This window comes from Phyllostomus hastatus, unplaced genomic scaffold (genome assembly GCF_019186645.2).
Source record: "Phyllostomus hastatus isolate PE091 unplaced genomic scaffold, TTU_PhHast_1.1 phas_contig_65, whole genome shotgun sequence".
Lineage (NCBI taxonomy): Eukaryota > Metazoa > Chordata > Mammalia > Chiroptera > Phyllostomidae > Phyllostomus > Phyllostomus hastatus.
In genome coordinates, this window is record NW_025333932.1 from 14,593,233 (window position 1) to 14,616,619 (window position 23,387).

The window sequence follows — 23,387 nt, forward strand, 5'->3', positions numbered from 1 at the left end:
AATTCCATTGTGTACATGTACCACAGTATTTTGATCCACTCATTTACTGACAGGCACTCAGGTTACTTCAAGCACTTGGCTATTGTAAATTGTGCTGCTATGAACATTGGGGTACATAGATTCTTTTGGATTAGTGTTTCAGGGTTCTTAGGATATAATCACAGCAGTGGAATTGCCTGGTTAAAAGGCATTTTCATATTTAGTTTTCTGAGGAAATTCCATACTGTTTTCCATAGTGACTGCATAAGTCTGCATTCCCACCAACAATGCATTAGGGTTCCTTTTTCTGCACACCCTTTCCAATTCCCGCTCCAGCATTTCTTTTTTTGCTCTTTTGTTTATGGTGGCCATTCTGACCAGTGTAAAGTTAAGTTGTATCACATTGTGGTTTTAATTTGCATCTCTCTGATGGCTAGTGATACTGAACATCCTTTCATATGTGTCTGGACACTCTGTATTTTTTACTTGGAGAAGTATGGATCAAGTCTTTGCCTATTTTTTAATATTTTTTTTGTCTTCCTGGAGTGGAGTCATGTGAGTTCTTTATATATTTTGGAGATCAAACCATTGTCTGAGGTATCATTGGCAAATATGTTTTCCCAAAAGGCTGGCTCTTTTTTCATTTCAATGATGTTTTCTTTAGCTGTGCAGAAGCTTTTTATTTTGATGAGACCCCATTTGTTTATTCTTTCCTTTATGTCCCTTTTTCTAGTGGACATATCAGTGAAAATATTGCTGTGTAGAATATCTGAGATTTTCCTGCCGATGTTATCCTCTAGGACTTTAATGGTGTCGCAACTTATATTTAAGTCTTTTAACCACCTTGAATTTATTTTTGCATGGTGTAAGTTGGGGGTCGATTCTCGTTTTTGCATGTAGCTCTCTAGTCCTCCCAACACTATTTGTTGAAGAGGTTATTTTTGCTCCATTTTATGCTTGTTCCCCTTTTGTCAAATTTTAATTGACTGTAGAGACTTGGGTTTGTTTCTGGGATCCCTATTCTCTTGCATTGATTTATGTGTCTGTTATTATGCCAGTACCAGGCTGTTTTGACTACAGTGGCCTTGTAATGCAGTTTGATATCAGGTATTGTGATCTATTCTCCTTTGCTCTTTTTTTTTTTCTGAAAACTGCTGTAAGTATTTGGGGTCATTTATAGTTCTGTATAAATTGTTTTCTATATCTGTGAAATATGCCATTGGTACTTTAATAGGGATCACACTGAATCTATAAATTGCTTTGGGGAGTACGGACATTTTGATGATGTTAATTCTTCTCATCTATGAACACTGTATGTTTCTGTTTGTTTGTGTCTTCCTTAATTTCTCTCTTCAGTGTTGTGTAGTTTTCTGAGTACAGGTCTTTTACCTTTTGGGTTAGGTTTGTTCTTATGTGTTTTGTTTTTCTTGTTGCTATATCAAATGGGATTTTTTTTTCCTGATTCCTGTTTCAGATATATTATTTTTGGTGTACAAAAATGCTTTTGATCTGTGGATATTGACTTTGTATCCCACTGTTTTACCCAATTCATTTGTTAGGCTGAGCCACTTTTGGTGGAGTCTATAGGGTTTTCTATGTACACTATCATGTCATCTGCAAACAAAGACAGTTTTGTTTCCTCTTTTCTAAATTGGATGCCTTTTATTTCTGTTTCTTGTCTGATTGTTGTAGCTGTGATTTCTAATATATGTTGAATAGGAGTGGTGAAAGTGGACAACCTTGTCTTGTTTATGATCTTAGTGAGAAAGTTTATAGTTTTTGCCCATTGAGTATGATGATGGTGGTAGGTCTCTTGTATATATGGCCCTTATTATGTAGAGGAATGCTCCCTCTATTCCTACTTTGCTGGGTGTTTTTATCATAAATGTTGCTGTATGAAATGCTTTTTCCGAATCTATTGACATGATCATGCCATTTTTGTCTTTGCTTTTGCTTATGTGATGTATTACATTTATTGATTTGTGAATATTGTACTATCCTTGCTTTCTTGGGATGAATCTCACCTGATTGTGGTATATGATCTTTTTTAGTGTGTTGCTGGATGTTCATCCAGTGATATTGGACTGAAGTTTTCTTTCTTGTTTTGTCTTCATTTCATTTTGGGATTAGGATTATGCTGGCTTCAAAAAAAGAGTTTGGGAGTCTTCCATCTTCTAGAATTTTTTTTAATAATCTGTGAAATATAGAGGATAATTCTTCCTTAAATGCTTTGTAGAATTCTCCTGTGAAACCATCTTGTCCAGGGCTTTTGTGCATTGGGAGTTTTTTTTTTATTACTGCTTCAATTTCATCAGCTGTTATTGGTCTGTTCAGGACTTTTGTTTCTTCTTTATTCAGTTTGGAAGATTATATTTTTCTAAAAATTTGTCCACTTCACCTAGGTTTTCAAATTTGTTGGCATATATTTCTTAGTAGAAATTTCTTACAATCCTTTGTATTTCTGTAGTATCAGTTGTAGTCTGTCCTCTTTCATTTCTGATTGTGCTTATTTGGGTCCTCTCTATTTTTTTTCATGAATCTACTTAAAGGCTTGTTGATTTTGTTTGTTTTGAAAGAATCAGCTCCTGGATTTATTGATCCTTTCAATTGTGCACTTAGTCTCTCTGTCATTTGATTCTGCTCTGACCTTAGCTATTTCCTTCCTTCTACTTGCTCTGGGCTGTCATTATTGTTGTTCTTTTAGTTCTTGTACATGTAGGGTTAGGATTTTGGTTTGAAATGTTTATCTCTTTTAGGTAGTTTTGTATTGGTATGAACTTCTCCCTCAGGCCTGCCTTCACTGTGTCCCATCTGTTTGGGTGGATTTGAGTTCATTTTCATTTGTTTCAGAAACTTTTTTATTTCTTCCATGTTCTTATTTTTGACCTATTCATTGTTTAATAGCACATTATTCAGTTTCCATGAGTTTGAGATTTTTAGTTTTTCCCTTGAGGTTGGTTTCTTTTTTTATTCACCTGTTATCAGAGAAAATGCTTGATATGATTTCAATTTTCTTGAATTTGTTGAGGCTTGCTTTGCATCTATCATGTGGTCTATCTTTGAAAATGTTCTATGTGCATTTGAAAAGCATGCGTATTTTGCTTCTTTGGGATGAAAGGCTCTCTGTATTTCAGTTAAATGCATTTGATCTAGAACATTTTTCAATGCCGCATCATCTTTGTTGATAGTTTTTTTTGTAAGATCTGTCCATACTTGACAGTAAGGGGTTTATATTCCCTACTATAATTGTGTTGCTCTCAATATCTTTCTTGCAGTCCTCCAAGATTTTCTTTATGTATTTGGGTACTCCTGTGTTGTGTACATATATATTTACAATGTTTATGTCTTGGTGGATTCTTTCTTTGAGTATTATGAAGTGACGTTTTGGGTCTCTTTCTATGGCTCTTTATTTGAACTCTATTTTGTCTGATATGAGTATTCCTTCCTTGATTTTTTTCTTGCCCATTTGCTTAGAATATTTGTTTCCAGCCCTTCACTTTCAGTCTGTGTAGGTCTTTTGTTCTGAGGTTGCCCTCTTGTAGGCAACAAATGTGTGTGTCATGATTTCTTATCCATTCATCTATTGTGTGTATTTTGATTAGCACATTTAATCCATGTATGTTTAAGACTATTATTGATAAGTAGTTATTCATTGTCCGTTTTTGTACCTGTGTTCCTCTTTTTTCCCCCTTTTTTAAAGCAGACCATTTGCATCTCTTGCAGAGCTGCTTTGGAGGAGGTATACTATTTGAGGCTTCTTTTGTCTGGGAAACTGCTTATTTCTCCTTCCATTTTAATTGAGAGCCTTTCTGGGTAGAGTATTCTTGGTTGTAAATGTTTGCTTTTCATTACTTGGATTATCCCTTCACATTCTCTTCTGGCTTGGAGCTTTTACATTGAGAAGTTAGCTCCTAGTCTTATTGAGTCTCCCTTGTATGTTACTTCTTATTTTTCTCTTGCTGCCTTAAGATTCTCTCTTTGTCTTGGAATTTTGCAATTTTAATTATGATGTGTCTTAAAGTGGGCCTCTTTGGGTTCCTCTTGATTGGGACTCTCTGTGTTTCCTGGATTTGTATGACTTTTTCTGTCATCAGATTAGGTACATTTTCCATCATTACTTTTTCAAACAGGTTTTCTATCCTTTGCTCTTCTTTTTCTCCCTCTGGTATCCCTATTATATGGATTTTATTACATTTCATGTTTTCCTGCAGTTCCCTTAACTCCTCTTCATTCTTTCTAAGTCTATTTTCTTTTTCTTCTTGTTTCTGGTGATTATTTCTACCTTGTCACCCAGTTCACTGATTTTTATCCTCTGTTTCATCCAGCCTGATTGTAATTCCTTCTAGTGTGTTTTTAATTTCTGCAATTTCATTGTTCATTCCTTCCTGGTTTCCATTTATACTTTCTATTTCCTTTTTTGATACTGTTGTATTTCTAACTCAGTTGTCTGTGAGTTCCTTGAACATCTTTATAACCATTATTTTGAATTCTATTTCTGATAGCTTGCTTACCTTCATTTCATTTAGCTCTTTTGGTAGGGAACCTTCCATACGTTTTGATTGCATGCTTTTTTTTTGTCTCCCTAATTTTAGGTGACTCTTTTTGTTTCTTTCTGTGCTTCCTGACATTTCACTTTGCTAGCTGTCTGTGTACGGTGAACTTCTGTGGTAGGAATTCTATGAAGTTCAGTGGTGTGGTATCTTTGATCTCTTTGTCTTGATTATCTAGGTTTGCTCTTTCTTCTGTTTGTGTGGGGTCTCTTGTTGTACTTGGGTTTTTACCTTGTGGTGATTTCTTTGTCAGTGGTTTCTCTCCTCCGGCTGGTATACTGATCTTAGCAGCCCCCACCTATTCTTGTATGTGGTCAGTGGCAGGGGGTAGGCAAAATGAATTAAGGCAGAGAGTATTTTATGGGATTTAAAGTACCAGCAAGTAGAGGAGAGATAGGAGATTCTTTGGATAAGTATAGCATTAGCTGTGATATTTCACTCAACTTGCCACTGTTTATAAAAGGTGAAAAAGAGATAAGACTCTTATTAGAAGGGAGGAAGATGGTGAGCTGAATCAAAAAAAAGAGCACTTGTGCAAAGTTAGATGATGAGATATAGTGAGAGTAAAGTTTAGAAAGTAGGCATAATGTGGGAGAGAATTGAGTTAACCGCAGTAGTAATAATGCTCTGGAATAAAGTGAAGTGGGCTAAGATCAGAGAGGGTTGCTGTGTAATATGTACAATTGCATGGAACAACAATTATTTGCAATAGTACTGGAACAAAAATAATATGACAAGGGATATATGATTTAGATAACCAGAATAAAAAGTACGTGATCAAGAGTAGTGTGTTATTGGAACTTGAATGAAGTGAAAGAAGGAAAATTAAAATACTATATGAAAGAGAGAATAAGGAAAACCAGTCAAACAATTCAATTAAAAAGAAATAAAATGAAGAGAAGTAAACAGAAAGAAGAGAAATAAATAAATACTAATAAAATAAAAAAGTAAAAATAATGAAAAAATAATAATAGCACAAATAAACAATAAAATGCCAGTTCTATGGGATAGCAAAGTGACATTTGCCTTTGTTTCTCAGTTTTGGGGATTAACTTTGTGCTCCCCCTTTGGATCTGTCTGTGGACCTATCATAACCCCAGGTCTTATTGTATCACTTGGGGGAAGAACTAAAGGGAAAAAAGAGAAAGGAAAGAAAAAAATAAGCCTCCTTTTGACTTTAAACCCATTGAGCAAGTTCTGCTGGTCTTCCTGGATGTCACCAGAAGAGGAAGGCTGGGCTTTGCTTTTATCCCTTCCTATGGCTTTGAGAGGATAGGGACCAGATCTGGCCTGTAATATTCACAGTTGCCCAGCCTCCATCCCAGGTGGTCTTTAAGCTGAGGGGCTCGAATCAGCCACTCAGTCTCTGGGTACTCAGTGTAAGTCAAGCTTGAACAGGCAGCTCAAGTCACCCTTGGGGCAAGCCAGTAGCTGCACGAGAGTTCCTTACAAAGCAGCTGCCTGCCATTGTTAAGGTGCACATGTTTTTTCACACAGCCCAACTTTCTAACCAGACTGGAGACTATCCAGGTCAGGGTCCAACACAGCCCATATTCTCCCTTCTCTAGAAGTGGCACCCCAATTTCTCTGATAATGGCCTAGCCAACATACAGAGTCCCAGGGGATGTATACCACCTCTGTGTGTCTCCCACTTAGTCTCAATTCCCCCCAGTGACTTCCAGCATCTTGGTCCCTCATGCCCTTTCTGCTCAGGTAGGGGAGGGAGCTGGTGATCTAACTCTCCTCCCTGTATCCTGCAGTAGGAGCCAGGAAGGTGGCCACAGTGGCCTAGGTCCCTGAGCATATCCCTGGGACCTTAGCATCCCAGCACAATCTCCTCACTATCTGTTTTTCAATGCCCTGTACAATTTTTTTGCCCCCGAACTTCATATAAGTTGGGGTTCCCTTGGCTGTTCACTCTGTTCCTCAGAGGATTGGCTAGGTATTCCAACTGGGCACAGGGAGAACTGGGCTTGGCTTTCACCTATCTCATCACCTTCTTTTCATCATCTGGTTTCTTTCTATGATCTCATTTGGGCATCATTGTTTAGCTTGCTTCATCAGGGAAATTTAGAAGCTTCTTTTCCTCTGTTCTGAAGCATTTGACTGGCTTTGAAATTATTTTTATCAAAAGAGTTGATAGAATTCACCTTTAATAATAGCTTGTTTGGAGTGTATGTGTGTGCATGTGGTAGAGGGAGACTGCTGTAAGATTATTCTCTATTCCTTTCAGGAAAATTGATTTATTTAGGATTTCTCTCTCTTCTAGGGTCAACTTAGATAATATGTATTTTATTGACAATATTCATTTTTATTCAGAATTTGATTATTTTCATATATGGTTGTGTCAAAAACTCTTGATTTTCTTTATAATATGTTTACAGTTATTTTCCAATTTTATTTCTGACATTGAGTACTTACAATGTTTTCCCCCATTTTAGATAAACCATTAGTTTATTTTTCTCTTCAAAGAAACAGCTTTTGAATTTGTTTACTTTTCTACAGTTTTTTTCTGCTTCATAAATTCATTAATTTCTGTTTTTCTATTTTCTTCTTACCATTTCCCTATTTAAAATTTCTTTTTCTAGTCCTCGTTGGGTAGCCCAGTTGATTAGAGTGTTGTCCGGGTGTAGAGTGATCGGGATACACCAAGGTCATGGGTTTTTTCTTTATTGTTGTTCAAGTAAAGTTGTATTCATTTTCCTGCCACAATTTACCCCCACCCTCAAACCTTCCCCCTTTTGGCTTTGTCCATAGGTCTTTTATACACATTCCTTGATGACCATTTCCCTTTCCTGTTCTTTTCCCCCTTATCTCCTCCCCCCTCCCCTCTGGTTACTGCCAAGGTTGTGAGTGTGATCCTGAAATAGGCATACAATAATCAATCAACAAATGAATAAATGGGTAGAATAACAAATAAATTCTCTCTTTTCCTCCTCTCTAAAATCAATAAAAATATTTAAAATAAAATTTGTTTTCTTAAATCTTGAGTTAAATATTAATATTTTTCTTTTCTTTTTTATAATATATAATGGGTCTTATTTTAATAAAGGTAATTGGTTTTTTTATTGTACCATGGATTTCTAGTTTAAGATTAACTTGTATTCACTCTTTTATACATCAGCTTCTAATCCTTTTTCAAATTTACTCTGGTTAATATCCTTGACATTATCTCCATTACAAGGTTAAGACCCTTCTACTTCTGTAAAAGCCTGGTTAAGAGGTATTCATTAAAGGAGAAGAAGATGAAAAAGCAGATGGAAACTTAGTACTCTGAAACTCTTTAAGCTTTATGCCAGAATTAGATTTGGTCACCAGGTCAACTTCTAGTCTTTATAAAGTTACAATTTTATGTTGAAATCTTTTGGCTTTTTTCTTCTTAATAAAACTCTTTCAAAAACAGATCCATTCTGTTGCTTGATACCCTGAAAAGAAACTTGTGACAGATACCTCTTGGAAATGAGGATTAGTGAAGAGGAAATAAATTGTAAAGTGTCTTTTAATTTTATTTTATTTTTTATTTTATTTATTTATTTTTAAGATTTTTTTATTTATTGATTTTTAGAGAGGGAAGGGAGGGAGGGAGGGGGCGAGAGAGAGAAAGAGAGAGAGAGAAAGAGAGAAACATCAATGTGTGGTTGTTGGGGGTCATGACCTGCAACCCAGGCATGTACCCTGACTGGGAATCGAACCTGCGACACTATAAAGTGTCTTTTTAAGCAGTAAGTACTACGTAGTTCCTTCTGGTTTTGAGTTCTTGGCTGTTCCAAGTCTAGTGTAAAGCCTTACCTTCAAGTGCTGTAGCGTTTCTCAGGCAAAGTGAGTTTTCAATTTTTCTATTCATTTTAGAAATTCTTAGACTTATAACATTCATCCTGTGATTTTTATTTTTGTAAGCTGCTTTAGCTGAAGGATGAAGATATACACTTTTTTAAAAGCCCCCCTTTTTTGTCAGAATTTCTAAACTTTTTTCCAAATCTATATGGAACTATCCTCCTTTGTTGTTGATACCAGCCACCAGGGCTATCTGACTCTCTGCTGATCTGGGACAGGAAAAGGCACTCAACCAATAGTTGTTAGAAGTCTCCTTTTAATCTATATATCTAAAAATCTGATATTGCTAAGATTTTACATATAGTAATACCCTATATCAGAAACATCAGTACACTAAAGGTATATTTTGATATAATTTAGCTATAACTTGGCTCATTTAAAATAATTTTTCCATATGATATTAAAATACAGTTATGTGATTTTTTGTTTCTTAAGACTTAACTGGGTAATATAGATAAGAAAATGATGAAATCATGTAATTATTACTTTCAAATTTGTTGAATGGTATGACTTATGTGGGTAACAATTAGTTTTCTGGTGGTATCTGTTATTGATGATTAATTTTTAGATCACCTAAAGCTTAAACAAAAATCCAGATTTTATGATTCAGTAATTTGAAATTAAAATGGATACATTAGAACATGTCAAATGCCAGTCCTTGATAGCTGGGATGTGGTCAATGAATATATTTTCTTTAGTTTTTTCATTTATTTTTATTTTTAAAAATGTATTTACTTTTATAGTTTATGCTATTATAGTTGTTACTGTTTTTTCTTTCTTTCCTCACCTCCACCCTGCCCCACCTTCTCCCTTCCCTAAGTCAATCCTCATATTTTGTCCATGTCTGGACATTGTGCATTAGTGTTCTTTGGTTAATCCTGTCATCATCTTTCATCCTGCCCTCCCTTTCCTCTTTTCTGGCAGCAATCAGTCAGTGTCATGCATCTAAGCTTCTGTTACTATTTTGTTCATTAGTTTATTATATTTGTTAGATTCCATTTATAAATGAGATCATGTGATATTTGTCTTTCTACTAACTAGCTTAATTCACTTAAAATAATACTCTCCATTTCCATCCACACTGTTGCAAAATTTAAGAGTTTCTTCTTTTTTATTGCTGCACAGTATTCCATCATGTAACCATACAATAACACAGCTTTTTAATCCACTCATCTACTGATGGATACTTAGGCTGTTTCCAAACCTTGGCTATTGTAAATGGCATTGCTGTAAACATAGGGGTGTATACATATTTTTTTGTATTGGTGTTTTGGGATCCTTAGGATATATTCCTAAAAGTGATACTGCTGGGTCAAAAGGCAGTTCCATTTTTAATTTTTTAAAGGATACTCCATACTGTTTTCTACAGTGATTGCACTAGTCTGCATTCCCACCAACAGTGCTCTAGAGTCCCCTTTTCTCTACATCATCCCCAATACTTGTTGTTTGTTGACTTATTCATGGCAGCCATTCTGAGAGGTATAAGTTGATATCTCATTGAGGTTTTAATTTGCATTTCTCTGATGAGTAGTTATGTTGAGCATTTTTTTCATATGTCTATTAACCATCTATATGTTCTCTTTGGAGAAGTGTCTATTTAAGTCTTTTGCCCAATTCTTAATTGGGTTGTTTGTCTTCCTGGTGTTATATTAGTTATTTATATATTTTGGAGATTAAACCTTTATCATATGTATCATTGGTGAATATGTTCTCCCATATAGTATGTTCCCTATTTGTTTTACTGATGATTCATTTAGCTGTGCAGAAGATTTTTAAATTGATCTAGTCTCATTTAAAAAAATCTCTTTTTTTTTCCAGTGCCTTAGAAGATATTTTGGCAATAATATTGCTATGTCAGTAATCTGACATTTTACTGCGTATGTTTTCTTATTCTAAGATTTTTATGGTTTTGTGACATGTATTTAAGTCTTTGTCCATTTGCAGTTTATTTTTTTGTATGGTGTAAGTTGGTGGTCTAGTTTTTTGTTGTTGTTGTTGTTGTTGTTGTTGTTTTTTGCTGTACCAGTCCAGTTTTCCCAATACCATTTATTTAAAAGGCTGTCTTTGCTCCATTGTATGGTCATGCCACCTTTGTTAAATATAAATTGATCATACAGGCATGGGCTTATTCCTGGGATTTCTTGTTGTGTTACATTGATCTATGTGTCCTGTTATGCCAATACCAGGCTGTTTTGATTGCAGTAGGCTTATAGTATAGTTTGATATCAAGTGTTGTGATAACTCCAGGTTTGTTCTTCTTTTGCAAGATTGATGAAGTTATTTGGTTTACTTTTTTTTGGTTCCACAAAAATTTTGGGAATGTTTGTTGTAGTTCTGTGAAATATGCCATTGGTACATAGCTTACCAAGTACAGGACTTTTATCTCCTTGGTTAAATTTATTCCTAGGTATCTTATTTTTGGTTATTGTTACAATAGTAAATGGAATTGTTTTCTTAGTTTCTCTTTCTGATAGCTAATTATTAATGTATGAAAATGTCATCAATTTCTGAGTATTAATTTCATATCTGGCTACTTTGCTAAATTTATTAGGTTATTATACAGAAGTACTTATATATTGGCATGTTTTAATATTGTATTGAGTTGGACAAAAACTCCATATTTTTTCAATAAAATAAAAGACATATTTTAATTTTTACCTATAACTTTATTTTGAGCATGTCAGCTATCTCCATCATGGTAACATTGATTATTCTAAATTAATGTCTCAATGTGATTGCTATCAACTTCAACTGGTCTATGGGACTGTGAAGCATTATCTAGTGAGAAATCTCCAGTAAGAAATTTTGCAAACTACTTTTGACACATTCTATCAGTCACAGCACCTTCTCCATACTATGCACATTTTTTTTTGCATTTCAGTTGTGTTTTTTACCTTTCTTGAAATAGTAAGCATAACTATTCTCAAGAGAGCACATAATCTTCTTAAGTATCCTATAATCAAATCCATCCTTGCTTTTTCACAGCCTTCATGTAACCTACCTTATGTTCCTTCCTTAATTTCAATTGCATAAAAGAAACTGCAAATGTCATTCTCTGGAGCATTTGAGATCTTGCTTCCTGGCAATTGTTGTCAGTTTTGGCTCAAATAAACTCATAACATTTTTAAAAAACATAATACACCAAAAATGTTGTGTATTTTCTTCCATCTTTGATATTAAAATCGCTACACAAAAATTCACCAGTTTTGTTTTTTAAATGCATGCTATGACAGCTGTCAAAATACAATCTAACAAAATTGTTTCAAATGAAGTTAAAGACAACTAAGTGCTACTAGAGACATCTTATGCAAAAAGAAAAACAATTATTTTCAAGGAAAAGTAAACTAATTTATTTGTACCTATTAATTGCATTGCAGTTTTTGTCAGATAAGCAATAAAATACCAGGGTTCTAAGAGATAGAAATGAAATAGAATATATAATGCTTTATTGCATTTGTGAGGAGAAAAGATAGTCATTCTTATTCAGATAAGTAAGTGCTATTCAGGAACGACAAGTACAAGAACCCCCACAGCAATCACCTACAGCTGTTGGAGACCAGCATGTCATATTCTATGATAGGAGAAAGGGGGTGGGGGCAGCGGGAAAAGAAGGAGAATTCTGAAGCGCAAAGTGGGAAGGCGACCAAGAAAGACCTTACCGATCTCACAGTTTTGTCGTGAGTTATTCCTGTTCTGTTTGAAGTTTTTTTTCTCTCAAGATTTATTTTAGGGTACAGTTGGGTAGAAAACCATAGACAATGACAGTTTGTGATTATACTTGTATGTTTTCAAATAAAGTGACTAGAGCTTCCCAGACCAAAAAAAAAAAAAGGGTTAAAGGAGTTTATTATGGCCAATCAAGCATTGCAAGGTATGTTAAAGGACTTTCCTTAATAATAAGAATATATCTATATAGAAAAACATAGGTATTGTGTTGGCCAAAAAAGTTCATTTTTCTTGACTGTCCTAACTCCAGTCACACTTCCAGTCAAGAAAATGAACTTTTTGGCCAATGTAATGTCTATGTTTTTCTCTCTCTATATTTCTTCTTCTCCTTCTTCTTCTTCTTCCTCCTCTTCTTCTTCTTCTTCTTCTTCTTCTTCTTCTTCTTCTTCTTCTTCTTCTTCTTCTTCTTCTTCTTCTTGGAGGTCCTTTAACATTTTTGCAATGCTGAACTGGTGGTAATGAACTCCTTTAACCTTTTTTTGTCTGGGAAGCTCTTTATTTGTCCTTTGATTTTAAATGATGGCCTTGCTGGGTAGAGCAATATGGACTGTTTGTTTTTAACTTTCACTACTCTGAACATTTCCTGCCAATCTCTTTTGGCCTGTAGTGTTTGTCTTGGGAAATCAGCTGAGATTCTAATGGGGGCTTCCTTGTATGTAACTGAGTGCCTCTTTTCTGCTGGCTTTAAAATTGTTTCTTTGTTTTCAAGCTTTGCCAGTTTAATTATGATGTGTCTTAGTATGGGTCTATTTGGGTTTATCTTGATTGAGACTCTGTCCCTTCTAAACTGTGTGCCCTTTTTCTTCACCAAGATAGGGGAGTTTTCTGCCATTATTTCTTCAACTAGGTTCTCTAACTCTTTCTCACACTAATCTCCTTCTGGCACTCATATGATGCAGAAGTTGTTACACTTGATGTTATCACAACCTTAGACATTCTTTGTTTCTCTTAAATTTCTCTTCCTGTCTCTCTCTTTTTCATTTTCTCTTTGGGTGGATACTATCATCTTGCCCTCTTATTTGCTGATTCTCCTGCTTCATCTAACCTACTGTTGATTCTTTCTAGAGAGTTCTTTATTTCAGATATTGTAATCTTCATTTCTGACTGTTTTTTATTTGTTTCTGTCATTTTTAATGCTTACTATATCTATATTTTCATTGAAATTACCCATTCTATTCTTAAAGTATCCTTATAACCATTATTTTAAATCTGAATTTACTATTTGTATAGCTTTTATTTCACCTATATATTTTAATTCTTTTTGTGGAGGTGTATGTTGTTCTTTTTCCTGGGACGTTTTTCTTTGTTATGCCATTTGACTGATCTCTGTGTTGTTAGGTAGGTGTGCTATGTCTCCCAAATACTTCTTGTGATTATTTTATGATAAAAGTGTGTTGCTGAGATCAGTTGCATAATCCTTGGAACACCTGAACTCTGTGGTCCAGAAGTGTTTTCTGTGGGTTCTGTGTCTCCTTTTTGTAGTTGTGTCTTAAATGCTGGTGGCTTTTTGTAGGTAAAGTTATCCCTTCAGGCTAGGCAACTGTAAGAGTAACTCATGATGTCCATATGTGGGATGCTTTGCAGTTGCTATGCTTTGAATGAGGTGTTGTTCCCAGCAGGGCCTGGAGCCTACAGAAATCTCCCTTTGGGTGTACTGATTGTGTGGCTCATTGGTTCGAGCTTTGGTGTGGGTTGAAGCCTATCATTGATTTTGTAGGTTCTGTGTCTACTCAGATGGGATTCAGATACAGGTTGCTTTCAGACATTGTGTGTAATACTACCTCACTATAGCTGGACATGCTTGTGCATGTAAGGGGCCAATTGGTGGAAGTTCTGTAAAGGATACAATGCTTCCTGAGGTTGGCCTTCCCCTTTCAGTTGCTCTTCCCCATGCTGACGTTAATTGGCCTTCCTCTTGAACTTCGTGATGAGAGACTGTATGATGATACCAGGTGTGTTGAGATAAGACTAGCAGGTTTCCCACTTTGTTGGTTGTGCACTCTGTAGGGCACTTAGGGGGAGAAGAATAGCCCTTACTCAAAGCCAACACCTTCCATCTTTGTCAGTAACTCTAGCACTTGCTTCCTCAGGGGGGCTCACTGCTGGTTCAAGATGGATACATCCAGCTTTCCCCATTGCAGGAGTGAGCTCAGCAGCTCTGGACTTCATTGGGTAGATCAAAAGAGCCTCCCACTGGGACTGGAGCCAGACCATACTGCAGGTGGGGGCTATGTTCTCTGTCTCATTATAGAACCTCAGTATGAGGCCCAGCTCTTTGTTCCATTCCCAGGCAATATCCTCCAGAAATCTCAAACTTGTTAAGTCCTTATTCTGAGTTTCTTTTTCTCCCCCAATGGAAATGCACTAAGCAGGGGAACCTGGGACTTCTCAGGGCTATTCTTCAGAGTTTCCCTTTTGGGGTGGTGCTTGCAACCTTGTAGGAAGGGGGTGGGCACTCTTTCTCTTTTTCATGCCAGTGTGGGCTGAGAGTGGTTAGCCTCACTTCAAAGTATCCTAGGTGCTCAACTCTCACCTGTCTAAGTCTCTGCCAATTGCTCTTTCAGGAGACATAGTCCAGACCCTCTGCTATGTGCAGCAGCTGGCCTGTCTATAAACTGAACCAGGCAAGGTCCAAAAACCCCTCATTGCACAAAGTTCTGATCTCTCTTCCTGGCTGATTTCAGTGGGAAAGGATCTGAAGACCCAGTGTGGCTTGCCATGGCTGGGACAAGTTCAGAATGAGCCCCCAAAAAATTGGGTTCTTGTAGGCTCTCTTATGCAACAGCAGCCATGGAGGAGGAGGAACAGCTGGCTCACAATGGGGAGCAGGGAACCACCCATACTCTTGAGAAGGGGGAACCAGTTCTCTTTCTCAAGTCACCTGGTAAGTTTTCTGTTTTGGTTTCCACCCTACACCTCCCCAACAACCAGAGATCTTTTTTATGCCACTGCTGTCTTCAGCCCTCAGAGGCCCTATTGCAGTATTGTGGTTTCTCCTGTACTCTGACATCATATAGTAAACTGTTTAGTCTGTTGACAAAACCATATGAGTATTTCATACTAAACTTGCAATCTCTGATTTTTACAGGTGTAGTGGAACCACATTACTTCTCACTGCCATTGACCCCACAGCCTCCACTTTCCATCTTGATTGTTGTGTATTGGGGATTGCTGGGTGAATTATGTCCCCCCAGTTCTCAGGAGAGGGAGCCTTGCTGCTGCAATTTCAGTCTGGTCTCCCAGCCAGCAGAGTGGCTAAACAAGGGCTCCTTGCCCGTTTGTATTTCCATTTCTTTTATCAGTGTCTGCAGTACCCATACCACAGAACTGAGTCACTGTTTGGGGCTTCGCATAAAACCTCCCCAAGGAGCAAAATATCTCTCAAAGTCACTACTGGTTGCAGCCTGTAGGTGCCTCTGTAAGACCCGGGTCCAACGACCTGGTCCTTTTATCAGTCTGAGCCCCTATCCTGAGGTTTCCATGTTGGCACTACAACAATAGAAGCTCTGCATGCTTCCACAGTCTCAGTGGACCTCCCCAAACTTCCCTCAACAAACAAGCAGTCAATTTACTCTTCCTGTCTCTGTAGATGTGGGCTTGTGGCCATGGAACTAAGACTCCTGGTTTTAATGAGGGAGATTATCTCCAGAGGTGCAATTTCTGTCTGGTATCAGCTTCAGCAGAAGTCACCCACAGGGTTTTTCTCCTTCCACTTATAAATCCCTTTTACCAGTATCTACAAAGTATCTTTTTTACTCCTTGAGTTTAAACCTTTATATAAGGAAATATTCAGTTGATTTTTCAGGTTGATTGCTGAAAGTTCAGCTGAAAGTTGGGATTAGGAGCAGGAGCAAGTAGATTCAACTTCCACCTACTGTGACGTCATACCAATGAATACATTTTTAAAAGTTTTAGGTCTAGGGTTTCTGGCCTAGATGGAGGCCTAAGCAGAAATGCCTCACTTCCTCACACAACCAAAAGAAAGACAACAGCCAACTTAAAAATAAAGAACAACCAGAACTGCCAGAAAATAATTTGTGTGGAAGTCCAACAACCAAGGAGAAAAATGGACATTCATCCAGATTGGAAGGAAGGGTGGTGACCAGCAGCCAGGTCAGAGAGGACTCGGGCAAGGCAAGGTGGTAGACCACCTGAGCGATCCCACATTTGCATGCAGATAAGCCAGAAGGAATAATAGTGGAGCAAGACAGACTGCAAAAACCAGGGTTTCATCCAGGAAACTAAAGACTGAAAACCCTTGGCTATAAAAAAAATCTCTGGGATTGTGGCAGCCAGAGAAACTCCCAGCCTCACAGGAGAGTTTGTTGGAGAGGCCCACAGGGTCCTAAAATGTATACACCCACCTGGGAATCAGTACCTGAAAAGGCACAATCTGCTTATGAGAAGTGAGGGAAGTGATGGAAAGTGGGATGAGAGCAGAGCATGTGGCATTCTCTGCCACCTCTCTGATACTTCCCTCACAGACAGTGCCACAGGGAAACAAAGATGGTGGCCCTGCCCTGGGGAATACCTAATGTTCCACCCTTTACCATTTAACAGATAAAGAAACATGGCCCAAATTAAATAACAGATCAAAACTCCAGAAAAAAACTAAGTGATGAGGAGACAAAAAACCTATCTGATGCGATGTTCAAAACACTGATAATCAGGATGCTCACAGAACTGATTGAGCTTGGTTGCAAAATGAAGGAAGAAATGAAGGATACACACAGTGAAATAAAGAAAAGTATACAGGAAGGGAACAGTGAAGGGAAGGAAACCCGGACTCAAATCGATGATTTGGAACAAAAAGAAGAAATAAACATCCAACTGGAACAGAATGAAGAAACAAGAATGCAAAAAGAAAAAAATAAAGAGAAATTAAGAACCTATGGGACAACATTAAGCACACCAACATCCAAATCATTAGAGTGCCAGAAGGAGAAGAGGAAGAGCAAGAAATTGAAAACTTATTTGAACAAATAATGCTGGAAAACATCTCCAAACGGGCAAAGGAAATAGACTTCCAGGAAGTCCAAGAAGCTCAGAGAGTCCCAAAGAATTTGGACCCAAGGAGGAACACACCAAGCCATATCATCATTACATTGCCCAAGATGAAAGATAAGAGAATCTTAAAAGCAACAAGAGGAGACAGTTACCTACAAACGAGTTCCCATAAGTTTACCAGCTGATTTCTCAAAAGAAAGCTTACAGGCAAGAAGGGGCTATAAAGAAGTACTTGAAGTCATGAAAGGCATGGACCTACATTTAAGATTACACTCTCCAGCAAAGTTATCATTTAGAATGGAAAGGCAGATAAAGTGCTTCCCAGATAAGGTCAAGTTAAAGGAGTTCATCATCAGAACCTTATTAAATGAAATATTAAAGGGACTCATCTAAGAAAAAGATAAAAAACTATGAACAATAAAATGACAACAAACTCACAACTATCAACAGCTGAACCTAAAAAAACCCTAAAAACTAAACAACTAGATCAAGAATAAAATCACAGAAATGTGGATCAGATGAAGGGTTATCAGTGGGGTGGGAAAGTGGGAGAATGGGGAGGAAAGGTACAGGGAATAAGAAGCGTAATAAGTAGACACAAGATAGACGGGGAGGTTAAGGAAATGGAGAAATCAAACAACTTTTATCAACAACCCAAGGACGTGAACTAAGGGAGAGGGATACTGGAGGGGAGAAGCGGGCAGCGCAGTGAAGAGATAATAAAGGGGAGAAAAAAACTGGGACAATGGTAATAACATAATCAATAAAATACACTTTAAATGAAAAATTTTTTTAGGAATACATTAAAATACTGATTTTGTCAATACCTTTTCACTAAAGGGATGAGTGCTGTGCTTGTTAGTACCTATGATTGCTTTCTGTTTTTCAGGGTTACTCACTACATGCACTCTCCTGGCATAATGGAAGGTTCTATAATCATCCTAAGGATGCTGATGGTACCCACTAGTCTGCCTTTCCTCTATCTACTCCAAAGGATGTCAGTTTTTGTTTTTTGGAACAGTTTGCTTCATGGTTATGATTACCATCTTTCTGCTCTTATGGTATCTTGTGTGATTTGCTTACCCTTGAACTTCCCAAGCAATTGCAAACTGAATCAAGACCCTGAAGGTGTTCTGGAAAGGGGCTACTCAAAGGTGGAGACCTGCATAGGATTAAATAAATATGACCAGTTTTGCAGAGAAAGAGAGAGACAGAGACAAAAACTATAAGAAAACTTTTTTGGATTGTCATGACTGGAGTTCTGAAACCAGTTCACATTCTAAAGGTGTAGGATGGGGGTTCTCAAAGGCTTACATTCAGAGGAGTGACATTATATGGCACATAAACTCAAGAATTTACTGGAATCAAACACAAACAATGCTAGACCAAATATAACATCAATGAAAAACATGAAATACTTTCCTTATTTTAATCACCCTATTCAATTCTGTTTGTGCCTCAAAGTGTTAAAATCTCACATTATAGTCACAGAATTCTTTTACTATGATGAATGTTTGCAATGAAACTCTATTTATAAACTTGGTTAATAATAATGCAGAAAATTACTCACATTTTAATTGATTTTTTTGTAGGCTTGAAAGTGTCTAAGCACATTGATTATGGTCAGTTGAATGCATTATGTCACATGGGTGGACAACAGAGCAGGTAAGATAGTCATGCTTCTTTTGTCATTCAAGTGAATCTTAAGTTTCTTTCGTGAATAAAGTATAATAATTAACCATTGTTGACTCTCATAGATACATGATTTACCACACAGATAAAAGTACTTGCAAACCTGGTGTTATTTCTCCAGATTAAGGGGACAAGATACAAACACACACACACACACACACACACACACACACACAACATGATATAATTCTAAAACATGATATATGCACACATATGTGTACACACACATATATTAATATATATATCATGTTTTAGGGAAACACTATCTTGTGCCTCAAACATGACTTACTCCTACTTGGTTCCTTTCCGATACTTAGAAAGCAGTCATCTGGCAAAAAGATTTGAAGGTATCATGTATTTGTTTGATATGATTTCAAATCCACCTGTTTTTGACTTAAAAGACATTGTTTTAATCCATTTGTTTATGGCAAGGATTAAAAAGTTGTTTTTAGAAGTAAAGTTATGTCAGCACATCACCACCTGCTTGGTTGTTGTGGATAAGCACCCAGAGGCTCAGGTGCTGAGGGGTCCAGCTGGGGGTTTATCCACAAGACCAGATAAAGAAGTAACTATGGCAAGGGGGTCTTTAGGCTAAATACTGAGAGTTTGTAAAGACTTTTAGAGAGTTCCTGTCTGAGAAAGGCACACTTTGCTGACCTAAAACAGCTCTCTGAAAATCCTGAAACATTTGCTCCTGCCCTGGCCCAGGTGACTCTTTGGATGGGTGTGGTTCTCTAACATGCACCAGCCCTGAAATGATGACTCTGAGAACAGCCACCCTGCCCTCCAACACCAGCACCTTGGTTCCCTAACAATAAGGGACTTTGGTTTTGGAGCTGGCAGCTGTTAAGTCAGGTGAAGAAACTCAACTCCTATTAAGAGGTTCACCATTGTTAAATTTGGATTTTATTCCTTTTGTCTCCTCTTGCCTGGAACAGGTGTAAATAATCTGTCATTTGTTTGGACTATGCTATTTCTGTACTGGCTAAGATATTACCTTGTATACTATTGGCTTATGAAACTATCCCAATTCCTACAGCAAGTGTGTGATAAATCAACAGCTGGCAAGACCGAATCAGTCTCTGGGTACAATCTTCCATCCAAAACAAAATGGAACAGTTTAAACCACAAATCTTGAATTCATAGGTGATGAATGGGTGAAATATAAATAAGCCAAAGAACTGTGAAATACCATGGTTCAAAGCTCAGGATTCCTAATATATACTATACTTGGAAATATAACTTTAAAATCACTTTTTTTGTCAACTCCTTTGCCCAACTTGGATTTTTGAAATTATGAAACTACTTAGTTTCTTCTGTATTCATCCTTGTCCATCTACCCTCCCACCTTCCTTTACAGAGACAGGCCTTTTCCTAGTCTTTCATGGGACTGCTGAGAAAATACCCTAAGTGGCTATTCCACTTTACCCTAAAGTGGCTTTCTCCACTTGAACATATTTCTATATCACATCCTCTTAACCATTTCAAATTATTTCTATATTACCATACATTTTCCCATTATTATTTTTTCTCACAGAAAGTGAGAAGTGTGTGCTTCTTTGATATTCTTTGCATTTCTCTCCAGAATGATTTTTCCCTCACACTCTTGCCTCCTCACTCCCAGTGATTTTCAGCTTCACATAAAGAATTCCATACTTGCTCTCTGGAGTCAGTTTGCTTGATCTGAATCCTGGCACTGTCATTTCCCAGCTGTGTGAACTTGAGGCACACTTTTGTTCTTCATTGGGACTCAGTTTCTTTGTCTACAAAATTGGGAAAGATAGGAGTTTCAGATAATATAATTGTGTAAAGATGAAATGATCTGATACATGTAAATGACCTAGAATAGTGTCTGGCACAAAATAAGAAATAATGCTTTTTATTATTTGGGATGGGGCCATATATATCCAAAAGGTTAAGAGAATGGGTTTTGAAGTCAATTTAGTTTTCATTTGTGCCCTATGTCCTCTGCTTCCCAGTTATATGAATTAGGAAAATTGCTAAGCTTTCAGTTAGTTTTTAAAATATTTTAAATTTTTTAATCCTCACCTGAGGATATGTTTTCATTGATGAGAGAGAGAGAGGGAGAGAGAGGAAGGGAAGGGAAAGGAACAGAGGACAGGAAAGGAGGGGAGGAGAGGGGAGGGGAGGGGAGAAGAGGAGAGAGAAACTGAGAGAGAAACATCAATTGGTTACCTTCCATATGTACCCCAACCAGGGATTGGACCTGAAACCTAGGTATGTGCCCTGACCAGAAATCAAGCCCACAACCTTTTGGTGTACAGGATGATGCTCCAAACAACTGAGCTGACCAGAGGGGGCAGTTTTCAGTTTCTTTATGGATTGAATGGGCAGTAAAATATACCAAAGCTGTAAGGTCATGTAAATATAAAATGAGACAAAGGCAATGTAAAGATCTTAGTACAATGTTTGGTACAGAACATGTATCCAATATAACAGGTAAATGTGTAAAATAAATAACTGTAGAAAATCAGTTCCAAATAGAAAAAAAAAAAAGAAAATAAAGATCTTGCAAAAGCTTCTAGTTGATATTAGAGGTTTGATTTGAATAAAAAGTAGATTCTTGGTCAATGTATCTTTGTAATGGAAGAGTAAGAATGAAAATGTCTAAAGTCATATTTTTAACTGTAATCTTATATTTTTTCACTGCCATTTAGTTCCCTTATATTGCCTTTCTCCTCAGCAATCACCAGCCACGCTGTTGTCCATGTCCATGAATCCTTTTTCCTTTTTGCTCAATCCTTCCACCCACTAGTCACTAGCTGTCATCTGCTCTCCATCTATGAGTCTATTTCAATTTTCCTTTATAGTTTAGTTTGTTCATTAGATTCCACATATGAGTGAAATCATATGGTGTTTATCTTTCGATGATTGGTTTATTTCACTTAGCACAATGTTCTCCAGGTCCATTCATAACATTGCAAAGGGTAACATTTTCTACTTTTTTATGGCTGAGTACAATTCCATTGTATAAATGTCCCATAGTTGTTTTATCCACTCATCTGTAAATGGACACTTGGGCTGCTTCCATATCTTGGCAATTATAAATAACACAGCAATGAACATAGGGGTGCTTACATTCTTTTGCATTAGTGTTTCAGGTTCTTTTGAATATATTCCCAAAAGTGGGATTTGGAGGTCAAAGGGAAGGTCCATTTTTAATTTCTTGAGGTATCTCCATACTGCTTTCACAGTGGCTGCACCAAGTGTAAAAGAGTTCCCCTTTCTGCACCTTCTCACTGGCACTCTTTATTTGTTGATTTATTGATGATAGCCATTCTGACAGGTATGAGATGGTGCCTCATTGTGGCTTTTATTTGCATTTCTCTGATGATTAGTGATATTGAGGATCTTCTCATATGTCTATTGGCCACCCATCCTCTTTGGATAAGTGTCTATTTGTCATTCATTCATTTGTTTGTTTGTTTATTTATTTAATTTCATTACAGTTGCTCACTGTAAATACATATGTTACATCCTTATGAAACAAACATGAGTTTTGGGGCTGAAGGATAGGCTAATTAGGATACAGGCTGAAAAACTTTTATTGACAGAGTCTACATCCCAGAAGAAGTCACATTTAAAGACAGTGACCACAGGGGAGAGGGGCAGGAATTTTAGGGGAAAAGGGGAAGGGTTTACAGAAACAATTATAAAAGACACCTGGACAAAAACTAAGGGGGAGTAGAAATGGGAAGGAGGTAGGGAGGGTTATGGGGGTGGGCTGGGATGGGAGTAAAAGACAGAAAACTGTACTTAAACAACAATAAAAATAAAAATAATAAAAGTAAAAATTAAAAAGAAGTATAATTGGTAGGTATAGAATAGGGAGGTTAAGAATAGTATAAAAATTGGAGAAGCCAAAGAACTTATACCCTCAACCAGTGGACATGAACTAAGGATGTGTATGTGTGTGGGGGGGGGTGCAGAATTGGGACAACTGTAATAGAATAATCAATAAAATATACTTTTAAAATGTAAAAAAAATAAAATAAAAAATAAAGAGAGTGGGATTAAGGAGGCAAACATGGGCAAAGCTTTCCAGCTTTTACTATACTGTGTGGCAGTTAGGCAAGCTGTGTGTGGGGGTGTTTGGGCCCTCTTCTTGCATCTTCAAACTTGTTAAGTGCTGTGTTTGGGAGACCCTGCCCATTTTTTAATTGGACTGCTTGTTTTTTTGGTATTGAGTTTTGAATGTACTTTATAAATTTTGGATATCAATCCCTAATCAGATGTATCAGCAAATATGTTCTTCCATTCTGTGGATCATCTTTTTATTTTGTTGATGATTTTCTTTGCTGTGCAAAAGCTTTTTAGTTTGATGAAATCTCAGTTGTTTATTTTTTTTCTTTTGTTTCTCTTGCCCGGAGAGATATACCTGATAAAAAAATTTCTATGAGCAATAGAAATTTTCCTCTTAATTTTTCTTCTAGCATTTTTATGGTTTCAGATCAAACATTTAAGTCTTTGATCCATTTTGAGTTTATGCTTGTGTGTGGTGTAAGAAAGTGGTCTAGTTTCATATTTCTGCACATATCTGTCCATATTCCCAACACTGTTTATTGAATAAACTATCTT

General features: G+C 36.9%; 1 protein-coding gene across 1 annotated transcript in view; it reads left to right on the forward strand.

Annotated features, from left to right (window-relative positions):
- CNBD1 (cyclic nucleotide binding domain containing 1) overlaps positions 1-23,387 on the forward strand; it is a gene marked incomplete at its 3' end in the record, with an annotated part of 300,702 nt that overhangs the window by 31,468 nt on the left and 245,847 nt on the right. Inside the window, exons 2-3 of the mRNA XM_045849435.1 lie at positions 18,689-18,761; positions 22,508-22,510. Coding sequence (XP_045705391.1) covers positions 18,689-18,761; positions 22,508-22,510 — 76 coding nt within the window. The remainder of the gene's footprint in view (positions 1-18,688; positions 18,762-22,507; positions 22,511-23,387) is intronic.